General features: G+C 49.8%; 3 gene segments (V, D, J or C); all 3 read left to right on the top strand.

The window, feature by feature from the left end:
- LOC117020008 (immunoglobulin heavy variable 1-46-like) overlaps positions 1-13,349 on the top strand; it is a 36,378-nt gene extending 23,029 nt beyond the window's left edge. Inside the window, 2 exon segments of the V gene segment in view lie at positions 6,404-6,702; positions 13,290-13,349. Of these exon segments, the coding sequence occupies positions 6,404-6,702; positions 13,290-13,349 (359 nt within the window).
- Positions 13,350-14,811: 1,462 nt separating this feature from the next.
- On the top strand, positions 14,812-18,911 carry LOC117020007 (immunoglobulin heavy variable 4-38-2-like). The segment is given in 3 exon segments: positions 14,812-14,903; positions 14,987-15,300; positions 18,888-18,911. Coding segments are annotated over 3 exon segments (384 nt in total).
- Positions 18,912-21,739: 2,828 nt separating this feature from the next.
- On the top strand, positions 21,740-23,803 carry LOC117020006 (immunoglobulin heavy variable 1-46-like). The segment is given in 3 exon segments: positions 21,740-21,829; positions 21,912-22,222; positions 23,747-23,803. Coding segments are annotated over 3 exon segments (414 nt in total).

The following is a 23,803-nucleotide window of genomic DNA, read 5'->3' as shown; positions in this document are numbered from 1 at the left end:
GAGGGAGTGTCCTGTCACCAGGTAGACTCAGTTCTATTTAAAAATATCTACTGCTAGTCACTCCAGTGCGTCTAATCGAAACAATGACATGGTGTATTAACACTTCAAACACAACACACATTTACACATGGCATACATGATTTTTGCTGCATCTCTTATATTTGGTCTGTATTGTGGGCAGGAGTCGCATACAGCTGACACTACAGGAAAGTCTCAGAATGTACGGCCCTGTCTTGGTTGTCTTAGGAATCCTCAGGTAAAATAATAATAATAAAATAGAAAACTCCACGTTTACTTGTTTAACATTAGGTAGGGTGAACTCGGTATAACAAATTAATCTGAATTGGACATTAGAACTCCCATATTGTTTTCCCAAAGAACCTGAGAACACATACATCCTTCTTTCCCTGGCAGTTTTCACCCGGCAGTTTTCAGGAATGCAGGTCCCCAGGCTTCGTCCTGAACCCTATGTTGAGTCCAGTGTCCTCAGGAGGAAAGAGAATGAGGAGAGGAGAGCCTGAGCGTCTGTGGGTGAAGCAGCTGGGGCTTCACTGGATCTTCTCCAACTTCTGTGGTCATCGAGGACCAGGTCCCTGGGCTTCCTGAGAGACACTTAATAGATGAGTATTTTCTGGAATGCTATTATTGTCACACACACTCAAATATACACACACTCACACATACGAGCACACACAGTTCTTAGTGTATGTGTTAGTAGAAAATATATTCTTATAAAATGGAAAATGCAGATTCAAAATGTTTCATTTCCTTTTTCCAAAGAGAATTCCTCATGTTATTCAATACCTCTGTTTAAACTATACTTTTACTTCTTATTTATCTATCACTTTCATGTATATTCTTTTTCTGTGAAATTTGCAAATATTTCCATAAATTAAAAATGTCAAGTTCTCTAACTCAGCTTGGACTGCCAGAAAAAAAGCTCACAGGCCATGTGGCTTAAACAAGTTACTGATTTTCACTGCTGTGGAGGCTGGAAAGTTCAACATCAAGATGCCGGCTGATTCAGGTCCTGGCGAAAGGTCTGACCTGGCTCGCTGTTGACCACGCTCTTACTGAGTCCTTACGTGCCTTAAATGGTGGCAATGGAAGAGATCTGTCTTCTTGTACAACACTCCTATCCTATTGGGGTTGGACCAGCACATTCTGACTTCAGGTAACCTTACTCGTCTCCTCAAACCCTATTTCACACACCACCATTCAGCACTGGGACACCAACATACGATTTGGGAGGCACCCGGTTCAATCCACAACATCCCACCTAGGGTCCCCTCCTCACAGGCAACGACATGACTGTACACAAACAGACCCATGTTATGACATATTTTAGCATCGACTCTAAACCCTAAGGTTTAAAGCGTGACCTAAATATAGTCTCATCAGATCCTGGGGACCTTGAGCTGTGATTCACCCTGAGGCAAAATTCCGCTTGAGCTCTGAACCTAGGAATCTAGACAAGTTACATGCTTCCAAAATGTGATGGTGGGTCAGGCAGAGGGGAGACGTTCCCATTCTGAAAGGGTAATTAGGAAAGAAGGACGGAGTGATGGCCCCAACATAGTCCAAAACCTGACAGGAAAATCCCATGGGGCATGAAGTTTGGAGAAGAGTCCTCCTTGCCCGGATGCCCCTTATTCTGCACCCAATGGGGTGGTGGTCCCACCTCCCAACCCCACTAAGGTGCTGCCTCACTTTCTGGACCCACCAGAACTGTCTCACCACGGCTGTGCTGGCAGGGGTCACACATCCCAAGCTCTGACAGGACGGAGGTCCCAGCTAAAGGCTTTGGTTGTTGTTTGTGTTACCTGTTGAAACAGAGGAGATGGTTGGTTTTTGAAACCAAGGAGTCAGCCCTGATAACCTCTAAATTTCATTCAAGGTCATTCTTTCCTTTTCTTCAATGATATTGCATTTTCACAGCCAATTTGAGTTATGATCCTGTTGTATAAAATCCAAATAAAGCTTTTTTCATTCTGTCCCCCTTCTCATCCCCGATTATTATTAAGTGACAGTGTGTCTGCTGGTATAACCCCATCTCTACTCCCGGTTCATGTTGAGACAGCTGATGAAATCCAATGGACACGCCTTTGGTTTTTTTTTCAATCAGATTGTTTTTCAGCAACACCTCTCATGCCCTCTTCACAATAAGCTTTCTGGATTTTGGTTATATGCATAGGCTGACAGTGTTTCTAATCTCCAAATTCTGATCAGCATTTGATTATTACTGCCATCATGGAGTCATCTGCCTCCCTCACATTTTAGGAGAAGCAGCCAGGAGCCAAGCACCTCCTACACTTGGCTTAGAAATCTCCTCAGCTGAACATGCAGGTCCATTGCTCACAAGGTCTACCTTCCAAATGACACAGGAAACCAGTTCAGCCAAGCTCTTCGACACTTTATAACAGGGATCACCGTTCCTCAGGGACCCATAACGTGCTCCTCATTTCCTTCTGAGCCTCAGCAGAGTGGCTTCTTAGGTCCACGTTTCAACCACCACTGTGTTCACGATGATCTATGTATCGTCTTTGAATATGGAGCCTTCTCGACAGCTCTCCGGTCTTCTTTCTGAGCTCTCAGCACAGTGACCTTTCACATCCCTTCACAGCAATCTTGGAATTTTCACGTGTGCACTTGAAAAATCTTCTACCTTCTACTCATCACCCACTTCCAAAGTCACTAACACCATCTTAAGTATTTGTTCAGCAGCACCCCACTCTCAGGACCAAAACTCCATCCCGTCTGCTCAAACTTCCATCACAAAACCAATGACTGGGTGGCTGAAACTACAGACACTTATATTCTCACATTCGGGGGCTAGGAAGTCCAAGGTCTAGTTGCCAGATGAATCGATTACCAGTGGGAACTCGTCCTAATGGCCAGACAGCTGACTGCTCACTGTAATCTCATGTGGTGGAGACTGAGACAGACATTTCACTTTCTCTCCCTCTTGTAAGGCCACCAATTCTAGCAGATGAGGCCCCAAACCTTATGACCTCACTTAACCATCAGTACTTCCTACAAGCCCTTCTCCCAGTACAGGCCACTGGGTCTTAGGGCTTCAATATGTGAATGGTGGGGGAGAGAATTCACTCCACCACAAGCTCCCCAGTTATAAATACCTGTGAAGCAGGATTCATGACCAGAAGGAAATAAGTCACATTCCTGATCATCCTGAGACACCCACAGGTTTCAGAAGGCAGAGCTAATGAGAAGTCCTCACACTTAGATCAGAGCCTCTCAGATGGGATTTGGGGCCCCGTGTCCAGTGCATCCTGGAAGCCAAGGGCACCTCCATCTCCCCACCCTGCTCTGCACCCACCTGGGAAACAGCGTTCTCACCGCTTGGCTTGTGATTAACCAGTCGGAGCTCCTGTCCCTGGTGTGAGGCTGCAGGGGCACCTCCTGGGTCCAGCCAGGGACACGGATGCCCTTCCAAGCGTGACATCACCTGAGGCTTAACAGGAACCTGGCCTGTTGTACTTTCCGTGTTCCAGCTTCCTGGGAGGGACTTGAAATCGCTAAGACTTTCAGTGACGCCATGTTCAGTTCTGTCTGTCCAGGTGCCTCTTACACTTAGTGAGGAGAGACTCCCACCTCTACTAACGGGTCAAAGATGACCTGTGAAGGTCCATCTGCTTTCTGCACCAATGTTAAAGATCTTTGAAATCATCACTCCCTTTCTTAGAAGAGAACCAGGAGAAATGAAGATAAGTCATGTCTCCTGAACCCAGCACAGAACTAAAATTGCAAGAACAGACTGCACTGTGATAACTGGAAACACAGACACATCCAGAGTGCAGGTGATTCTGGTCACCTGGGGCAGAAGGTGCTGGAGGCTCAGCTGGTAGGAGCACTTTCAGGTGAGTATTCTGAGTGGATGGAGCACACGGGTGGGCTCCTGTGGGGGAGGGGTCCTGGGGCCACACCCCACACTTCTGGGGGCTTTCCCTCCAGACACATCCAGGTTCTCCAGGGAGGATGCATGTGGGTCCCCTCATGTCCCTGACAGGGGGAGGGGAGGACGAACACTGAGAAATCCATCCAGAACTTCCCTCAGGCAGACCCTCCAGGGGAACGACTTTTCCAGAACCCTATTCTGAGTGGTGGGTGGGAATTCTTACCTATCACAGACCTAGGGAGGGGACACAGTTACCAGGGTAACTCTCATGCAGGAGACCCTGCTTGCTGTGCCATGTGTCGTGGAGGACGGCCTGCAGGGTCTCTGGTCCCACTCCCCACATAAGAACACAGGACATGGTGAGGCCAAACAGGAACACCCACGGAGCCATAGGTAGGGGAGTCATACCACTATACTCTCGCTGGCGGCTGGGTTGGAGACACAGGAACCAGGAGCCACACAATTCTCACCCCTCACTGCGCCGCTTGCAGGTTCAGCCACCATCTAATTGCCAGCCCCCATTTTCTGCTAGCGTAGCCATAGCAGTTATATTAGTGGCCAATGGCTCACTGGTACAGCTGACGGCCAACTAGCCACAGCTGATGGCCATTTGAGCACAGTCAATGGCCATTTACTACCTGAGCCAGCACCTTCCTATGTGAGGCTGAGAGCCTGGAAACTGCTTTTTGGGGCTCTCTCCCCACAGTAACAGAGTCAGGAAGAGACTGTGGGTGCTGCAGGCGGGAAGGGAGGGGTCACAGGGAAGTGAGCTGACCACGGGAGAGCCCTTGAGGAGGTCACAGCCAGACCCAGGGGACCACCTCACAGCTGTTTAATCCTAAGGATACAGAACGTCACACACGCACGAGCAGCCTCACCTGAGTCAGCTGACAAAGGTGCTGCCTCCTCCTCCCCTAACTTCTCAGGTCCCTCCCCTCCCGCAGACATGGGTTCTCCAAGGGACGCCCACTGCAGGTGCGGTGAGGGGGCAATAGTGTGCTTGGGCCTCGTATCTGACAATCTGAGGGACAAGGTCGGTCCATCTCATGGGTCCTCTGCACAGGGCCCATGGGCTGTGAGAAAAATCAGAGCCACGGTGTAGGTTCTTCCCGAGTCTGTGCATGTGTCACGTTTCCTGGGGTTCTATTGACAAGAGAAGTCAAACACCCAGGCCTAGGATCAGAGTGGGGGACGGCCCATGGACTAGGCACAGGGGGAAAGGATAATTAGGGGTTCATTACTGCTAAAATTGTCCACTCTCTATGTGTGTCTAATTTATTCACGAGCAGAGGTAGAGTGGGCTGTGCGATGATGTGGGATTCTCAGATGTCACCTTCAGCCAGAGGAATTTAAAGGACGTAAGAGGCCCCCAAAGCCCCTTAGTTTCTGGACTCAGGACTGTGTCAGTGATCTGCTGGCCTCAGGGAAAGGTCTCCCTGGGGGGTTTTATAGAACCTTTGTTCAAGGTCTCCCTGCAGTTTCATTGGGGTTTAGTGAGGCCATTCACTATTTCCAGAGATGATCTCAAAGCTTATGGCGTCCCCGAGGGAGCATTGTGAGGTCAGGACAGACACTTAACACTGGACTAGAGACGCTAGAGGTCATGCCCTGTGAGCCCAGAGCGGACCCTCCCCTGCAGGGTGCAGACTGGGCAGCAGGGGGCGCTCAGGACCCACCAGCAGGGGCTGCAGCCCCAGGAGCAGGTGTTGAGGGGAAAGGAAGGGGGCTCCTCTGAGGGCCTGGGGCTTCCTTCCTCTTTATAAAAACATCTAAAACAAGATTTGGGCAAAGACTGCTGAAGTGTCAGTAAATATCCTACTGTATTGGGAGAATTTACGAAACACGAGGGGTAATAAAATCAAATTTAAATTGGGGTTTCCATGAGTACAAGACGTCTTACAACAAAAATGTGAATGGCAAGGATCGCTTTACTAACTTGAAATTTTAAAAATTGGGGACACAGACTGACCCCCGGATTGAGACATTCAGATCAAAGCCCAGAACAGGCTCAGGTGGTCTCCGTGTCATTCAAAAGGGGGTTCTTAGTGAGAATCACGTCCTGGGGGGGCTTATTGCTCAGTGTGAGGAGCTCTGTCTGCACACATTCAGGGACCTGGCAGGGGACACACATCTTATAACAAGGATTAGGACATGGACCCTCAGACGCCCACTGATCACGGTCCCTGCGTCCTCGATCTTCTCTCAGGTGGGCCAAGTGTTCAGCTATGAAACCCCCTGCTCATGAATATGCAAATGAGCTGAGGTGGGCGGGGTTAAATACGGACATGTCTGGGCCCTGAGAGCATCGCCCCACAGCCACACGCTCCCCTACAGACGTCCTGACAGCACAGCCCTCACCATGGACTGGAGATGGACAGTCCTCTTCTTGGTGGCAGTGGCGACAGGTAAGGGGCTCCCCAGTCCCTGGCTGGTGAGGGGACCTGGGCCAGTCACGGGGGATCCACCCAGTACTGTCTCCTCCCACAGGTGTCCACTCCGAGGTCCAGCTGGTGCAGCCTGGGGCTGAGGTGAGGAAGCCTGGGGCCTCCGTGAAGGTGTCCTGCAAGGCTTCCGGATACACCTTCACTGACTACTGGATGAGCTGGGTGCGACAGGCCCCAGGACAAGGGCTTGAGTGGATGGGATATATCTACCCTAGTAGTGGTTACACAAGCTACGCACAGAAGTTCCAGGGCAGAGTCACCATCACCGCAGACACGTCCACCAGCACAGCCTACATGGAGCTGAGCAGTCTGAGACCTGAGGACACAGCCGTGTATTACTGTGCGAGGGACACAGTGAGACGACCCACATCCTGAGAGTGTCAGAAACCCTGAGGAGAGGGCAGCTGTGCGGGGCTGAGGAGACGACAGGGACAGCTGGGCACAGCCTGTCTTTAACTTAGGGTTATGGATAGAGAGACAAAGGGACTGCTTTTGTTAATTATCTATGAAATATTTTCAGTTCTGTGCTGGCAAACCAACTTCCAATAGGAGAGAAAATAGCTATCTTTTCTGTAGTGATTTCGTATTTTCATGGTGTAAATATGATCATGATGGTGATTTTTCAGCTTGACGTCCCGGACTTAGTCCTCAAAAGATGCTGGAATCTTCTCATTTGAGCAGTTGTTTGCTCCTCACTCTCTGAGGTCGGAGAAGATTAACTGCATTACAGTGTAAAGGTCACAGCAGGAAGCAGAATGGAGGACACAGAACACAGAAGCCCTGACATATGTCCCTGCCCCTAAACATTCATTGGAGAATGCAGGCATCCACATCATTTGTGGATGTGTAGACCCTGCACTTTGGTGTCTCTGGAAATTGTTCTAAAACTTTGAAAGACAGACTTATCCTCTTACTGTTCAGGAAAAGAGCTAAACTGGCTCTAAATCACAGTGTCCCCAGGGCTGTGCGTCTCCCAGAGGCTGCAGGGCTTGTTCCACCAACAGAGCTGCATCCCTTGCATTTGGGGCTCATGGCAGGTCCCTACTCGTCCCATCCAGCAGCATGTGGCCTTCTTCCCTGGAGCAGAATCTCCCCCCACCTTGCTGTTCCAAGGACGGTGTGTGGGCATCAGTGTCCATACAAGAGGTCCAGTCAGTCTCTCCATCTTAAGTATTTCAATGTATCATATTTTCAAAATGTCTTCTATTTCTTGGGTTAAAGACCTTGATACCTTAGGAGCCCACCCTTGGAGCAAGGACAGCCTCTTACACAGGGGAGATTAATTTCCTTCATTTGAGGACAGAAGGGAGGGTCCACGTGTCCTTCTTGCTCTGGCTGCTTTTCAAGTAACTCATTCTAAATAGTTGTACCCCATTGTGGGATATCCTGGGGAGGCTGCCCTGGGCCCCAACAGTTTCCTCCTCTGAACATCCCTGGAAGGTTGGTGTAGTGAGAGCTGGACTGGTGGCTGTGGAGAGAGAGAACGGGTGGGAAGCTGAGTGCTAAGACATCTGCAAAGGAGAGAAGGAGACAGAACGAGGATGGACAAATAGGAAAGGACACTTTGCAGCTCTTTCCTCAAACCCATCAGACCAGTCGCCATCCCTGGGGACAGAACTGTCCAATGACACCTCTGCATCATTGATCTGATGGAAAGGGTGAATGATCCTTGTAACAGATTGAGTGAGATTCTGTGTGTCCCGTTCACTTTACAGAAAAGCAGCATTTTCATCAGTGACGACACAGGCTCCTCCTCCTGGGGGGTCAGTGTACCTGAGGCACCACAGAGACTCAGGGGTTCACGTCCTGCAATTTGCACAGTGGTGGGGAGCTCTCGTTCCATTGCCCTGGACAGACTTAAGGTCACTTCTCCCAATTCACAGACTCCAAAGAGTGGGAATCAGACCCTCAGTGTTGAAAAGAACTTGGACGTGTTATAAGCAAGACGTCCTGCCATTCTCACCTGGCATGTGTAGGGGGCACAACATATGAAGACAGGGGCCTAAATGTGTAATGTGGCTGCTTTCAGGGTGGCGTGTGGAGGGACAGAAGGAGCCAGATACCTGAGACCACGTCATCCTCCCCTTTTTGGTGGGGTCCCTTTAATACTTTAATCATACACACAAAATAAAGGACCTGGGCTCACAGACAGGGTCACGGTGGAACCTGTAGTTCTCAGGATCTGAAGTATTTCTTGAGTCATGTCAGTGTCTCCAGACTCCACGTGCTGTGTCGGTGTGTGAGAGCAGAACGGATGTGAAATAGCTGCTGTAGACAGCCTGTTGTCAGCCTGTGGAAACTGTAAAGCTGGGTCCTGCTGCCTTGCCGAGCCAGTGCACATGCTTGCTGCAGACACACATACACACACACACACACACACACACACACACACACACACACAGTGCATGGTAACAGTCACCTGACTCAGGAAAACCGAGTCACATGGAGTGGGGGTGGGTCACCAAACACCTGGTGCGCTCCTAGGCACCTGGTCCCAGAAGGTAGTGCTGCAGTCACTTCTTCTCATTGGGAGGTTTGGACGTGCCACCTGTGGACTCAGACCACAGAGTTGGATTGCAATGCTGTCCCGATATGTCACCAGGAACGTCCAGTGTCATATCTGCTTCAAGTGCTCAGGGAATGTTTCTCTCCCGAGTTCCCCTCTGGGTAAGAACAGTCCCTGAGCTTGTGTAGAATTCCCTGGGCCCGAGTGACTCAGCAGCGGAAGAGGCCGAGTGATGTCTGTGTTGTCATGGACACCACACCCTGTCTGTCACAGGCATGTCCCCAGTCCACCAGGTGTTCACATCAGCAGGAATAAAGATGGTGCTTTTTCACTATTGAGGTGTCGACATAACCAGCCATCACATTGGTTAGTTAATGTCACCAGGGTTTCATAAACTGGCATAAGAGGGAGTTTGGTATCTGCACAAACTGTTGAAAAACAGACGGTTAATAAGAGCAAGACACAAATTGAAAAGGAGTCATAGTGGAAACACAGAGACGGAAGATGTATAGAAAGAGACAAGCACTCCCCAGGCAGCCTTACTAATGACTAATAAGTGCGGGAAGTGTTAACTCATAAGAGAACTGTTTCCTACATTTTCACAGAGTGTCCATGACGGTTATTTTAAGGAAGAAGTGAAAGCCAAGTCTCCGACCTGTGACCTGGGGAAAGCTGTCACATCATGGTGCCATCTCTTCTGGGGCCTGGCCAGTGGCCCTGGCAGTGCCAGGTTTCAGGTCACCTGCAGGGACAGCCTCCAGTGATCTTGGGGTGATGCCCTGGGTCTGTTTAGAGTGGGCTGCATGGATGCAGGAGGCCTTCCCTGTTCCGTGGACGGCAGTGCAGGTGGTCAGCAGCCCCACGTAGGTCCTTCCCAGGGAGCTGACCCTGTGTTTTCTTCTAAAGCCCTGACTGACACCTGGTCCTGGGTACAAATGGACAACAAGGCCTGCTGGTCAGGGGAGGTCACACCTCTTACCTGCTGGCGACATGCCTCACGCACAGTAGGTAGCTGTGCACTTAGCACTTCACTGCATTCGATTGTTCATTAAGCTCCTATCATGTGCACTTAATCCAGGAATGGAAGGGTGACAGGTGCCAGCAGACCCTGGTTCCCTGAACACTGTTTCAAAAGAGATCAATTCATATCTCCTCGGCTGAGTCCTGTCTGCGTTTGTTCTGTTTGTCAAAGCAGATCACACACCCAGGCTGAGTGTCAGTGTGGGGACACAGCCCTTGTGCTAGGTACAGAGATGAAAGGGAAATTCGGATTTCTTTGACACGAAATTCAGCCTCTGTGTGTGTCTTTGTGTGTATGTGTGACTGTGAGCTACTGCCGACCAGATGTGGAGCGGGCTTTCAGCTCCGTGAGTCTGTACCTACAGATATAGTCAGACGTGACCTTCAACCAGAGGAACCTGAGGGAGATTAGAAGCCCCCGAGGACTCTGAGCTTCGGGACTCAAGACTCTGTCAGCGCATCTGGCAGCCCCAAGGAAGGGGCTCCCTGGTGGATTCATAAAGCCCTTGCATGGGGACCACCTGCAGTCAGTGCGGTTTATGTTGTCGCTGAGAAAGCACTGTGAGGTCTGGGCACAGACATGTAACACTGGACCAGAGACGCTAGAGGTCATGCCCTGAGAGCCCAGACAGGACCCTCCCCTGCAGTGCACGGCCTTGGCTGCAGGGGGCGCTCAGGACCCACCCAGCAGGGGCTGCAGCCCCAGGAGCCAGAACCTCCACCTGCTCCGGTGTCAGTTTATGTTGCAGATCTGACTGTGGGAAGCAGAATTAGGGTGTCTGTACCCTAATTAGGGGCAGTTGCCAGCACCGTGTGTGTGTGTGCACGTGGGAATTTCAGGGTTGTGTCCAGACCCTTGCAGATCAACAGTTGTATTTTCAGCCCACTTATTTGGTGCTTGAATTATTATATAATTTGATCCTGACATTGGTAGATTGATACAAACATTTAAATTATAATTGAAACAGGTAATGAAACCTTCCAATAAAGAAAAGCCCAGGTCCAGGTGGATTCAAGGGACAACTCTTCAAAGAACAATTGTACCTTTTAATCAGTTCTTGTCAAAGTCTTCCAAGAATTAAAAGATGAGCAACATCTCCAGACTCATTCACTGAAGTGACCCTGACACTCACACCAAAGCCAAGTAGGGACACTACAAGAAAAGAAAATGACAGGACAACATCCCTGATGACCATAAATGCAAAAATCCTCAACCATATACCAGGAAACTTAACAACACAATAAAGGACCATTTACCATCATCAAGGGGGATTTATTCCTAGGATGTATGGATGGCTCAACATATGTAAATCATTTCAGAATGACGGGAAAACTATATCCTCCTATAAATAGATATAGACAAGTAGGCAGGCATCTGAAAAAATTCAAAATCCATGCATGATAAAAAGCCTCAACAAATTAAACATATAAGTGACGCACCACAACTTAATAAAAGCCACATACAAGATGCAAACAGCTACCATCACGCTACACAGAGAAAATTCAAAATCTATTCTTCTAAGCTCAGGACCCAGACAAGGGTCCCCACTGTGACAGCTTCTATTCAACACAGAGCTGCAAGTCCTGGTCAGAACAGTGAGGCAAGAAAAGAAATGAAAGCGTCTAAATCAGAAAGCAAGAAGTCAACTTCTCTCCTTTTATCTGTGTTCACATGACATGATCTTATATATAGGAAACCCCAACACAGTGCCAGAAAACTAACAGAAATAGAAAGTGAAATCTAGAAAGGTGCAAGCTACAAACTGAACACACACACATGATTTTTGTGCCTATACACCATCAATGCTTTAACTTTATGACTGTATATAACCTGTGTGGCTGTTTCAGAGAAAAATAAAGAAAGACAACTTCTGCTTTTCTGTCTGACTTATTTCGCTTACCATTATAATCTCAAGATGTAACTATTTGACACAACATGGATGGATGTGGTAGATAAACCAAAAACAACAAAAGAACAAGATAAACATGAGAAACAAAAACTCATAGACACAGACAATAGTTTAGTGGTTACCAGAGGGTAAGGGGGCAGGAGGGTGGTGGATGAGGGTGAGGGGGATCAAATATACGGTGATGGAAGGAGAACTGACTCTAGATGGTGAACACACAATGGGATTTATAGATGATGTAATACAGAATTGTACACCTGAAATCTATGTAATTTTACTAACAATTGTCACCCCCATAAACTTTAATTTAAAAAATAGACAAAAAAACAAAACAAAACAAAACAAAATTAAACAAGGGCACGTCACACTGATTTGCACGGGGCCCTGACATGGCACAGGCGGTCTGCTGGTGACTTTGGCTTTACAGCCACGTAAAGGTCTTTGCTGTAAGGACTCACCACACTCAGGAAGACATCCATTCAGAGGGGTGGATGCAGGTGGCTGTGCTCAGAAGGGCTGAGATTTCCCGTTTAGGGAACCTCGTGTGTCTGGATTTCTCTCTGGGTTTTCTGGTTGGAGAGACTAAGGAGCATTTGAGCTTCTCACAGAAGTGGCCCCTCGTCGCTATGAGGACATTTCTGTGTCCACTCCTCATGGGGACGGCCCAGCATCCCTAATCCAAGGAGAACTGGATTAATTCACTGCATGGTGTAGACCGTTCCACCTGTTAGATCTGTTTTTATAGAAGCTAACCTTCTGTCATCCACCCCATTGTGTCCTGGATAAATACGGGCTCATCTACTTTATCAAATAGAAAGGAATCATGGGCGAGGGGAAGAGCGCTCACACACTAGACCCCGAGTGTATCGGAGCCTCCGCCCAGCACACAGTGTACAGCCTACAGCCCCACCCACACGCCCACATGAAGCCTGAGCCCGAGCTGACAAGCAGAGGGGAGCTGAACCCCGAGTCTGGAGAGGAACTTGGGTGCTGGAACCTGGGGTGCTCAGGGGTCTGAATAGGAGATTCCTGGGGGTACGACTCTGTTTCCCAGGCCTGTCTCCGTGGTTCACGGTAGAGGATAGAGGACCCATGGTTTTCCTGCATAAAATGGGGACAGAACAGCGCAAGGAGCAGCTGCTGGGAATGCAGAAAGGCACCTCCTGCATCGTGTGTGTTCATGCACTTTATCACCTTATCTACTTACCATGTTTCCACGTCTTTACAGACCTTTCCTGCTGGGGAGACACAGCCCCTCGTGGACACCCAGTCCTCAGAGGTAGCACAGCCCAGGCTGGAGCAGGCCTTTCACACACAAACTCATCCACCCAGAGCACCGCCTCTCTCTGGCCCGCACACCAGGACACACTTCTCTGCCTTCATCATCCCAGGCCCAGGGGCCCGGCACAGGGACACGCCCCTCATGTCTGAGCCCACTGACATTACTCAACCTGGTCCATCCAACGCTGATCACCTGCCTGCCCCTCCTTTCCCAGGGAAAGGCCAGTGAGACCAGGTCCTCAGCTGCCCCTCGCTCCCTGTCTCCTGCCTGCTGACCACCCTGGTCCTTCCATGTGGTCTCACGTGGCCCCGAGCTTCCTGTTTGTAGGACCTGTGAGTGTGATAAACTCTGTTGTCCCCTGATCCCCTCCTGTGTGTCCTCTGGTGGCCGTGCCTGACTGACATCTCATGGAAGAATGCAGACAATTGGTACGAAAGCAGGAAGGTCTAGTATTGAGGGGGGTCTTAGAGACGCCCCATAACTGCTTGTCTTCACAATTGAACATCTCGTTTGGGCACAGCAATCGATTGGAAACCTCGATGTCACGTGGGTTTCCTGTGTGTGTCTCTGTTCTGCTCTCTGTGGCCTCATTTGGAAAGAGGCAACACCTCCTGTCCTAAACTGTGGGCAAAGGTAGGAGTCTGTTTGAGGTCAGGGTGTTGTGTGGTCTGAGCAGCTGTCCAAAAGCCTCTGGAGCTGAGCCCAGACTCTGGCAACCTCCCTGAGCAGAGAAGAGAGAGAACAGGCTCAGCCCTGTCCTGGGACGGCTTCATTGACCTCTAACCTATGTCACAAAGGGCCAGCGGTCAGCACAGCCCAGCCCTGGGCATCAGAATAGACAGTGGGGAACGAGGAGGCTGCAGGGCATGAGCACATGTCCCTGAGTCATCAGTGACCCCACAGCCGACACCGCCTGTCCCTGACGTCCATCAGAAAGGGATGGGGGGCCCCCAGTCCTCAGACCAGGATGTGGGCTTCCCGGGACCTACAGATGATTGACATGGAGACAAAGATCTGCCTGCAGCCCTTCTCAGGATGCTCCGGAATCCAACCCTGCCCAGTGTTCTGTTGTTTTAGTTACTACTGAAGAGTTTCTGAAAGTGGGAAGAGACTTGTGAAGTTGCTGCAATAATCAAGACTGTGTGTCATTGGTGGAGGGAGAGACACACGTCAATGGAGCAGAATGCGTGGGACCCTGGATAAGACAAGGGTTTCCTGATGTGACACAGAGAGTACAGCCCTTAGAAAAGCAATAAGAAGCAGGACATTGGGAAGGACTGGCTTTAATTTTGGGATTCTGTTTACACCAAGGTTGACTAAAGTATTATTATATCTCAATTATGACTACAAATACTTTGTTACTAAGTATATTTAGTCTGTTCACTGTCAGCATGTGTCTGCGCAGAATGCTAATCACTTTAGTAATTATTGGAAATATCCTTAAGTTTTAAAAACTGATGATCTACTCAACTAGTCCAGCATTTAGTTTTATACACAGAAAAGCTGGGCTTGTCTTTGACCTTTTCCAATTTATCTTATAGACCAAGTGCTCTTTCATACCAGACTCAGAGGCTGTAGGAATTCAAGAGAGAGACCCTACTGGGCCCATGAGGACCAGGGGAGCCTGACTCAGTCCCTCCCCACTTATAGGAACAGGCTGCCCCACATGCAAATTTCTCCTCAGGCTCCAGTGTAAAACCCTCCTTGGGCTGTGAGCGCCCAGCTCTCTCCTCACACAGGGCTGAGGTCTCTGGGGAAGGCAGAGCTGTGGTCTAGAAGAAGATGGCACTGCTGGGTCTTCTCCTGTGTCTGGTGACAGCCCCCCAAGGTGAGGGTCCCAGGTGTCAGACTCGGGTCTGTGGGATGGATGTGACTGCACGTGAGTGACAGACTGATTCTCCTTGTCCCCAGGTGTCCTGTCCCAGGTGCAGCTGCAGGAGTCGGGCCCAGGACTGGTGAAGCCCTCACAGACCCTGTCCCTCACCTGCGCTGTCTCTGGATTTTCCATCACAACCAGTGGTTACTGCTGGAGCTGGATCCGGCAGCCCCCGGGGAAGGGACTGCAGTGGATCGGGGTCATATGTGACGATGGGAGCATAGCATATAATTCGGCCCTCAAGAGCCGCACCTCCGTCACCAGAGACACATCCAAGAACCAGTTCTCCCTGCAGCTGAAATCTGTGACGACCGAGGACACTCCCGTGTATTACTGTGCGAGGGACACAGTGAGGGGAAGTCAGTGTGAGCCCAGACACAAACCTCCCTATAGGGGACAGGGGGGCTGGGCTGCAGGGGCTCTCGGGACACCAGGGGGCGCTCAGGGTCCATGGCTGTGCTTGGACCACCTGGGACACTTGTGACCTGGGACACTTGTGACAGTTGAGCTGAGGAAGGAACCTGAGGGCAGGTGGTACAGGGAGGAAGGGGACAGGGGAGGGAGTGTCCTGTCACCAGGTAGACTCAGTTCTATTTAAAAATATCTACTGCTAGTCACTCCAGTGCGTCTAATCGAAACAATGACATGGTGTATTAACACTTCAAACACAACACACATTTACACATGGCATACATGATTTTTGCTGCATCTCTTATATTTGGTCTGTATTGTGGGCAGGAGTCGCATACAGCTGACACTACAGGAAAGTCTCAGAATGTACGGCCCTGTCTTGGTTGTCTTAGGAATCCTCAGGTAAAATAATAATAATAAAATAGAAAACTCCACGTTTACTTGTTTAACATTAGGTAGGGTGAACTCGGTATAACAAATTAATCTGAATTGGACATTAGAACTCCCATATTGTTTTCCCAAAGAACCTGAGAACACATACATCCTTCTTTCCCTGGCAGTTTTCACCCGGCAGTTTTCAGGAATGCAGGTCCCCAGGCTTCGTCCTGAACCCTATGTTGAGTCCAGTGTCCTCAGGAGGAAAGAGAATGAGGAGAGGAGAGCCTGAGCGTCTGTGGGTGAAGCAGCTGGGGCTTCACTGGATCTTCTCCAACTTCTGTGGTCATCGAGGACCAGGTCCCTGGGCTTCCTGAGAGACACTTAATAGATGAGTATTTTCTGGAATGCTATTATTGTCACACACACTCAAATATACACACACTCACACATACGAGCACACACAGTTCTTAGTGTATGTGTTAGTAGAAAATATATTCTTATAAAATGGAAAATGCAGATTCAAAATGTTTCATTTCCTTTTTCCAAAGAGAATTCCTCATGTTATTCAATACCTCTGTTTAAACTATACTTTTACTTCTTATTTATCTATCACTTTCATGTATATTCTTTTTCTGTGAAATTTGCAAATATTTCCATAAATTAAAAATGTCAAGTTCTCTAACTCAGCTTGGACTGCCAGAAAAAAAGCTCACAGGCCATGTGGCTTAAACAAGTTACTGATTTTCACTGCTGTGGAGGCTGGAAAGTTCAACATCAAGATGCCGGCTGATTCAGGTCCTGGCGAAAGGTCTGACCTGGCTCGCTGTTGACCACGCTCTTACTGAGTCCTTACGTGCCTTAAATGGTGGCAATGGAAGAGATCTGTCTTCTTGTACAACACTCCTATCCTATTGGGGTTGGACCAGCACATTCTGACTTCAGGTAACCTTACTCGTCTCCTCAAACCCTATTTCACACACCACCATTCAGCACTGGGACACCAACATACGATTTGGGAGGCACCCGGTTCAATCCACAACATCCCACCTAGGGTCCCCTCCTCACAGGCAACGACATGACTGTACACAAACAGACCCATGTTATGACATATTTTAGCATCGACTCTAAACCCTAAGGTTTAAAGCGTGACCTAAATATAGTCTCATCAGATCCTGGGGACCTTGAGCTGTGATTCACCCTGAGGCAAAATTCCGCTTGAGCTCTGAACCTAGGAATCTAGACAAGTTACATGCTTCCAAAATGTGATGGTGGGTCAGGCAGAGGGGAGACGTTCCCATTCTGAAAGGGTAATTAGGAAAGAAGGACGGAGTGATGGCCCCAACATAGTCCAAAACCTGACAGGAAAATCCCATGGGGCATGAAGTTTGGAGAAGAGTCCTCCTTGCCCGGATGCCCCTTATTCTGCACCCAATGGGGTGGTGGTCCCACCTCCCAACCCCACTAAGGTGCTGCCTCACTTTCTGGACCCACCAGAACTGTCTCACCACGGCTGTGCTGGCAGGGGTCACACATCCCAAGCTCTGACAGGACGGAGGTCCCAGCTAAAGGCTTTGGTTGTTGTTTGTGTTACCTGTTGAAACAGAGGAGATGGTTGGTTTTTGAAACCAAGGAGTCAGCCCTGATAACCTCTAAATTTCATTCAAGGTCATTCTTTCCTTTTCTTCAATGATATTGCATTTTCACAGCCAATTTGAGTTATGATCCTGTTGTATAAAATCCAAATAAAGCTTTTTTCATTCTGTCCCCCTTCTCATCCCCGATTATTATTAAGTGACAGTGTGTCTGCTGGTATAACCCCATCTCTACTCCCGGTTCATGTTGAGACAGCTGATGAAATCCAATGGACACGCCTTTGGTTTTTTTTTCAATCAGATTGTTTTTCAGCAACACCTCTCATGCCCTCTTCACAATAAGCTTTCTGGATTTTGGTTATATGCATAGGCTGACAGTGTTTCTAATCTCCAAATTCTGATCAGCATTTGATTATTACTGCCATCATGGAGTCATCTGCCTCCCTCACATTTTAGGAGAAGCAGCCAGGAGCCAAGCACCTCCTACACTTGGCTTAGAAATCTCCTCAGCTGAACATGCAGGTCCATTGCTCACAAGGTCTACCTTCCAAATGACACAGGAAACCAGTTCAGCCAAGCTCTTCGACACTTTATAACAGGGATCACCGTTCCTCAGGGACCCATAACGTGCTCCTCATTTCCTTCTGAGCCTCAGCAGAGTGGCTTCTTAGGTCCACGTTTCAACCACCACTGTGTTCACGATGATCTATGTATCGTCTTTGAATATGGAGCCTTCTCGACAGCTCTCCGGTCTTCTTTCTGAGCTCTCAGCACAGTGACCTTTCACATCCCTTCACAGCAATCTTGGAATTTTCACGTGTGCACTTGAAAAATCTTCTACCTTCTACTCATCACCCACTTCCAAAGTCACTAACACCATCTTAAGTATTTGTTCAGCAGCACCCCACTCTCAGGACCAAAACTCCATCCCGTCTGCTCAAACTTCCATCACAAAACCAATGACTGGGTGGCTGAAACTACAGACACTTATATTCTCACATTCGGGGGCTAGGAAGTCCAAGGTCTAGTTGCCAGATGAATCGATTACCAGTGGGAACTCGTCCTAATGGCCAGACAGCTGACTGCTCACTGTAATCTCATGTGGTGGAGACTGAGACAGACATTTCACTTTCTCTCCCTCTTGTAAGGCCACCAATTCTAGCAGATGAGGCCCCAAACCTTATGACCTCACTTAACCATCAGTACTTCCTACAAGCCCTTCTCCCAGTACAGGCCACTGGGTCTTAGGGCTTCAATATGTGAATGGTGGGGGAGAGAATTCACTCCACCACAAGCTCCCCAGTTATAAATACCTGTGAAGCAGGATTCATGACCAGAAGGAAATAAGTCACATTCCTGATCATCCTGAGACACCCACAGGTTTCAGAAGGCAGAGCTAATGAGAAGTCCTCACACTTAGATCAGAGCCTCTCAGATGGGATTTGGGGCCCCGTGTCCAGTGCATCCTGGAAGCCAAGGGCACCTCCATCTCCCCACCCTGCTCTGCACCCACCTGGGAAACAGCGTTCTCACCGCTTGGCTTGTGATTAACCAGTCGGAGCTCCTGTCCCTGGTGTGAGGCTGCAGGGGCACCTCCTGGGTCCAGCCAGGGACACGGATGCCCTTCCAAGCGTGACATCACCTGAGGCTTAACAGGAACCTGGCCTGTTGTACTTTCCGTGTTCCAGCTTCCTGGGAGGGACTTGAAATCGCTAAGACTTTCAGTGACGCCATGTTCAGTTCTGTCTGTCCAGGTGCCTCTTACACTTAGTGAGGAGAGACTCCCACCTCTACTAACGGGTCAAAGATGACCTGTGAAGGTCCATCTGCTTTCTGCACCAATGTTAAAGATCTTTGAAATCATCACTCCCTTTCTTAGAAGAGAACCAGGAGAAATGAAGATAAGTCATGTCTCCTGAACCCAGCACAGAACTAAAATTGCAAGAACAGACTGCACTGTGATAACTGGAAACACAGACACATCCAGAGTGCAGGTGATTCTGGTCACCTGGGGCAGAAGGTGCTGGAGGCTCAGCTGGTAGGAGCACTTTCAGGTGAGTATTCTGAGTGGATGGAGCACACGGGTGGGCTCCTGTGGGGGAGGGGTCCTGGGGCCACACCCCACACTTCTGGGGGCTTTCCCTCCAGACACATCCAGGTTCTCCAGGGAGGATGCATGTGGGTCCCCTCATGTCCCTGACAGGGGGAGGGGAGGACGAACACTGAGAAATCCATCCAGAACTTCCCTCAGGCAGACCCTCCAGGGGAACGACTTTTCCAGAACCCTATTCTGAGTGGTGGGTGGGAATTCTTACCTATCACAGACCTAGGGAGGGGACACAGTTACCAGGGTAACTCTCATGCAGGAGACCCTGCTTGCTGTGCCATGTGTCGTGGAGGACGGCCTGCAGGGTCTCTGGTCCCACTCCCCACATAAGAACACAGGACATGGTGAGGCCAAACAGGAACACCCACGGAGCCATAGGTAGGGGAGTCATACCACTATACTCTCGCTGGCGGCTGGGTTGGAGACACAGGAACCAGGAGCCACACAATTCTCACCCCTCACTGCGCCGCTTGCAGGTTCAGCCACCATCTAATTGCCAGCCCCCATTTTCTGCTAGCGTAGCCATAGCAGTTATATTAGTGGCCAATGGCTCACTGGTACAGCTGACGGCCAACTAGCCACAGCTGATGGCCATTTGAGCACAGTCAATGGCCATTTACTACCTGAGCCAGCACCTTCCTATGTGAGGCTGAGAGCCTGGAAACTGCTTTTTGGGGCTCTCTCCCCACAGTAACAGAGTCAGGAAGAGACTGTGGGTGCTGCAGGCGGGAAGGGAGGGGTCACAGGGAAGTGAGCTGACCACGGGAGAGCCCTTGAGGAGGTCACAGCCAGACCCAGGGGACCACCTCACAGCTGTTTAATCCTAAGGATACAGAACGTCACACACGCACGAGCAGCCTCACCTGAGTCAGCTGACAAAGGTGCTGCCTCCTCCTCCCCTAACTTCTCAGGTCCCTCCCCTCCCGCAGACATGGGTTCTCCAAGGGACGCCCACTGCAGGTGCGGTGAGGGGGCAATAGTGTGCTTGGGCCTCGTATCTGACAATCTGAGGGACAAGGTCGGTCCATCTCATGGGTCCTCTGCACAGGGCCCATGGGCTGTGAGAAAAATCAGAGCCACGGTGTAGGTTCTTCCCGAGTCTGTGCATGTGTCACGTTTCCTGGGGTTCTATTGACAAGAGAAGTCAAACACCCAGGCCTAGGATCAGAGTGGGGGACGGCCCATGGACTAGGCACAGGGGGAAAGGATAATTAGGGGTTCATTACTGCTAAAATTGTCCACTCTCTATGTGTGTCTAATTTATTCACGAGCAGAGGTAGAGTGGGCTGTGCGATGATGTGGGATTCTCAGATGTCACCTTCAGCCAGAGGAATTTAAAGGACGTAAGAGGCCCCCAAAGCCCCTTAGTTTCTGGACTCAGGACTGTGTCAGTGATCTGCTGGCCTCAGGGAAAGGTCTCCCTGGGGGGTTTTATAGAACCTTTGTTCAAGGTCTCCCTGCAGTTTCATTGGGGTTTAGTGAGGCCATTCACTATTTCCAGAGATGATCTCAAAGCTTATGGCGTCCCCGAGGGAGCATTGTGAGGTCAGGACAGACACTTAACACTGGACTAGAGACGCTAGAGGTCATGCCCTGTGAGCCCAGAGCGGACCCTCCCCTGCAGGGTGCAGACTGGGCAGCAGGGGGCGCTCAGGACCCACCAGCAGGGGCTGCAGCCCCAGGAGCAGGTGTTGAGGGGAAAGGAAGGGGGCTCCTCTGAGGGCCTGGGGCTTCCTTCCTCTTTATAAAAACATCTAAAACAAGATTTGGGCAAAGACTGCTGAAGTGTCAGTAAATATCCTACTGTATTGGGAGAATTTACGAAACACGAGGGGTAATAAAATCAAATTTAAATTGGGGTTTCCATGAGTACAAGACGTCTTACAACAAAAATGTGAATGGCAAGGATCGCTTTACTAACTTGAAATTTTAAAAATTGGGGACACAGACTGACCCCCGGATTGAGACATTCAGATCAAAGCCCAGAACAGGCTCAGGTGGTCTCCGTGTCATTCAAAAGGGGGTTCTTAGTGAGAATCACGTCCTGGGGGGGCTTATTGCTCAGTGTGAGGAGCTCTGTCTGCACACATTCAGGGACCTGGCAGGGGACACACATGCTATAACAAGGATTAGGACATGGACCCTCAGACGCCCACTGATCACGGTCCCTGCGTCCTCGATCTTCTCTCAGGTGGGCCAAGTGTTCAGCTATGAAACCCCCTGCTCATGAATATGCAAATGAGCTGAGGTGGGCGGGGTTAAATACGGACATGTCTGGGCCCTGAGAGCATCGCCCCACAGCCACACGCTCCCCTACAGACGTCCTGACAGCACAGCCCTCACCATGGACTGGAGATGGACAGTCCTCTTCTTGGTGGCAGTGGCGACAGGTAAGGGGCTCCCCAGTCCCTGGCTGGTGAGGGGACCTGGGCCAGTCACGGGGGATCCACCCAGTACTGTCTCCTCCCACAGGTGTCCACTCCGAGGTCCAGCTGGTGCAGCCTGGGGCTGAGGTGAGGAAGCCTGGGGCCTCCGTGAAGGTGTCCTGCAAGGCTTCCGGATACACCTTCACTGACTACTGGATGAGCTGGGTGCGACAGGCCCCAGGACAAGGGCTTGAGTGGATGGGATATATCTACCCTAGTAGTGGTTACACAAGCTACGCACAGAAGTTCCAGGGCAGAGTCACCATCACCGCAGACACGTCCACCAGCACAGCCTACATGGAGCTGAGCAGTCTGAGACCTGAGGACACAGCCGTGTATTACTGTGCGAGGGACACAGTGAGACGACCCACATCCTGAGAGTGTCAGAAACCCTGAGGAGAGGGCAGCTGTGCGGGGCTGAGGAGACGACAGGGACAGCTGGGCACAGCCTGTCTTTAACTTAGGGTTATGGATAGAGAGACAAAGGGACTGCTTTTGTTAATTATCTATGAAATATTTTCAGTTCTGTGCTGGCAAACCAACTTCCAATAGGAGAGAAAATAGCTATCTTTTCTGTAGTGATTTCGTATTTTCATGGTGTAATATGATCATGATGGTGATTTTTCAGCTTGACGTCCCGGACTTAGTCCTCAAAAGATGCTGGAATCTTCTCATTTGAGCAGTTGTTTGCTCCTCACTCTCTGAGGTCGGAGAAGATTAACTGCATTACAGTGTAAAGGTCACAGCAGGAAGCAGAATGGAGGACACAGAACACAGAAGCCCTGACATATGTCCCTGCCCCTAAACATTCATTGGAGAATGCAGGCATCCACATCATTTGTGGATGTGTAGACCCTGCACTTTGGTGTCTCTGGAAATTGTTCTAAAACTTTGAAAGACAGACTTATCCTCTTACTGTTCAGGAAAAGAGCTAAACTGGCTCTAAATCACAGTGTCCCCAGGGCTGTGCGTCTCCCAGAGGCTGCAGGGCTTGTTCCACCAACAGAGCTGCATCCCTTGCATTTGGGGCTCATGGCAGGTCCCTACTCGTCCCATCCAGCAGCATGTGGCCTTCTTCCCTGGAGCAGAATCTCCCCCCACCTTGCTGTTCCAAGGACGGTGTGTGGGCATCAGTGTCCATACAAGAGGTCCAGTCAGTCTCTCCATCTTAAGTATTTCAATGTATCATATTTTCAAAATGTCTTCTATTCTTGGGTTAAAGACCTTGATACCTTAGGAGCCCACCCTTGGAGCAAGGACAGCCTCTTACACAGGGGAGATTAATTTCCTTCATTTGAGGACAGAAGGGAGGGTCCACGTGTCCTTCTTGCTCTGGCTGCTTTTCAAGTAACTCATTCTAAATAGTTGTACCCCATTGTGGGATATCCTGGGGAGGCTGCCCTGGGCCCCAACAGTTTCCTCCTCTGAACATCCCTGGAAGGTTGGTGTAGTGAGAGCTGGACTGGTGGCTGTGGAGAGAGAGAACGGGTGGAAGCTGAGTGCTAAGACATCTGCAAAGGAGAGAAGGAGACAGAACGAGGATGGACAAATAGGAAAGGACACTTTGCAGCTCTTTCCTCAAACCCATCAGACCAGTCGCCATCCCTGGGGACAGAACTGTCCAATGACACCTCTGCATCATTGATCTGATGGAAAGGGTGAATGATCCTTGTAACAGATTGAGTGAGATTCTGTGTGTCCCGTTCACTTTACAGAAAAGCAGCATTTCATCAGTGACGACACAGGCTCCTCCTCCTGGGGGGTCAGTGTACCTGAGGCACCACAGAGACTCAGGGGTTCACGTCCTGCAATTTGCACAGTGGTGGGGAGCTCTCGTTCCATTGCCCTGGACAGACTTAAGGTCACTTCTCCCAATTCCAGACTCCAAAGAGTGGGAATCAGACCCTCAGTGTTGAAAAGAACTTGGACGTGTTATAA

The sequence above is a fragment of the Rhinolophus ferrumequinum genome, unplaced genomic scaffold (assembly GCF_004115265.2).
Source record: "Rhinolophus ferrumequinum isolate MPI-CBG mRhiFer1 unplaced genomic scaffold, mRhiFer1_v1.p scaffold_56_arrow_ctg1, whole genome shotgun sequence".
In the NCBI taxonomy this organism is placed as follows: Eukaryota; Metazoa; Chordata; class Mammalia; order Chiroptera; family Rhinolophidae; genus Rhinolophus; species Rhinolophus ferrumequinum.
The sequence above is the reverse complement of the archived record's forward strand: the minus strand, read 5'-3'. Positions and strand labels throughout refer to the sequence as shown.